The sequence below is a fragment of the Sinocyclocheilus grahami genome, unplaced genomic scaffold, assembly GCF_001515645.1.
Source record: "Sinocyclocheilus grahami isolate Dianchi unplaced genomic scaffold, SAMN03320097.WGS_v1.1 scaffold4978.1, whole genome shotgun sequence".
In the NCBI taxonomy this organism is placed as follows: Eukaryota; Metazoa; Chordata; class Actinopteri; order Cypriniformes; family Cyprinidae; genus Sinocyclocheilus; species Sinocyclocheilus grahami.
Genome location: NW_015509797.1, coordinates 2,668 through 3,693, shown reverse-complemented (window position 1 = coordinate 3,693; position 1,026 = coordinate 2,668). Strand labels below are relative to the sequence as shown.

General features: G+C 35.6%; 1 protein-coding gene across 1 annotated transcript in view; it reads left to right on the top strand.

The window, feature by feature from the left end:
• LOC107577053 (disintegrin and metalloproteinase domain-containing protein 9-like) overlaps positions 1-1,026 on the top strand; it is a gene marked incomplete at its 3' end in the record, with an annotated part of 6,692 nt that overhangs the window by 3,039 nt on the left and 2,627 nt on the right. Inside the window, exons 2-3 of the mRNA XM_016263170.1 lie at positions 35-110; positions 354-430. Of these exons, the coding sequence (XP_016118656.1) occupies positions 35-110; positions 354-430 (153 nt within the window). The remainder of the gene's footprint in view (positions 1-34; positions 111-353; positions 431-1,026) is intronic.

Here is a 1,026-nt window from a genome sequence, read left to right as displayed (position 1 = left end):
AAAAAAAATCTCATTTGATTTCGTATTCCCCCAGACATTTTTTACCGAAGAACTTTGTTGTGTTGTCTCATGATGTACTGGAGAAAGGGAAAGCACACACAGAAACACTGGTGAGATTTTTTTCCCCCTGATTCGTTAGTTATAAAATGTAAAAGAGGTACTGTCCACCACATACTTTACATGTTTTGGAATGAGGAAATGGTATGTTAAATACTTTATATTCAGTGGACAATGATCTTCTAGCCTTAAAAACAGGTAGTCATGTGGTATTTTTATGAAAACCATTAACCAACACATTAACCTTGACATATTTTTGGAAAACAAGCTGTACTAATGCTGGTGGTTTTGTTTAGGAAAACTGTCACTATCAAGGACATGTGGAGGGTTATGAAGACTCTCTCGTAGCTCTCAGCACCTGTGAAGGTCTCAGGTAAGCATGATACTTACACTTTCAGTGCCTAAAATGCAGTCTTTCTTGTTAGTTGGGTGCCATGTCATTTTTTAACTGAATTAATGAAAGTTATTACAGCAAGGCAACTGTATTAAAATGTATCTTCTTGCTTTTCTTCTCCACAATTTTCACATTTGCAAATTAAATGCAAATACCTGCATATTAGGAAGTATTGAGCATCCCAAAAATTATTCTGCTTTAACTTGCAGGCTCAATTGAAACAGTTTATTTTGTATATAATTGCTGTTGGTCTTTCCTATTAAATTTATTTGCATACTGAATGGTGATTGGTCTGTTTTTTTTTTATACATCTAGCTTAGGGATGCACCGATGTATCGGCCACCGATATTTATCGGCCGATTTTCCCTCAATTTACAACCATCAACTATAGAAGGAAAAAGGCCGATGTAACAAACCGATGGTTTATTAATTAACTGCGTGTAGGCACTGAGCTGTATAATGTCTGTTGCATAATCCTAGCACTTTAATGCTAATCAAATAACAAAAGACGGCACACTATTCTTGACTACATAACTTTTGTAACTTTCATAAGTGCAGCGGACCTCATCTGAATG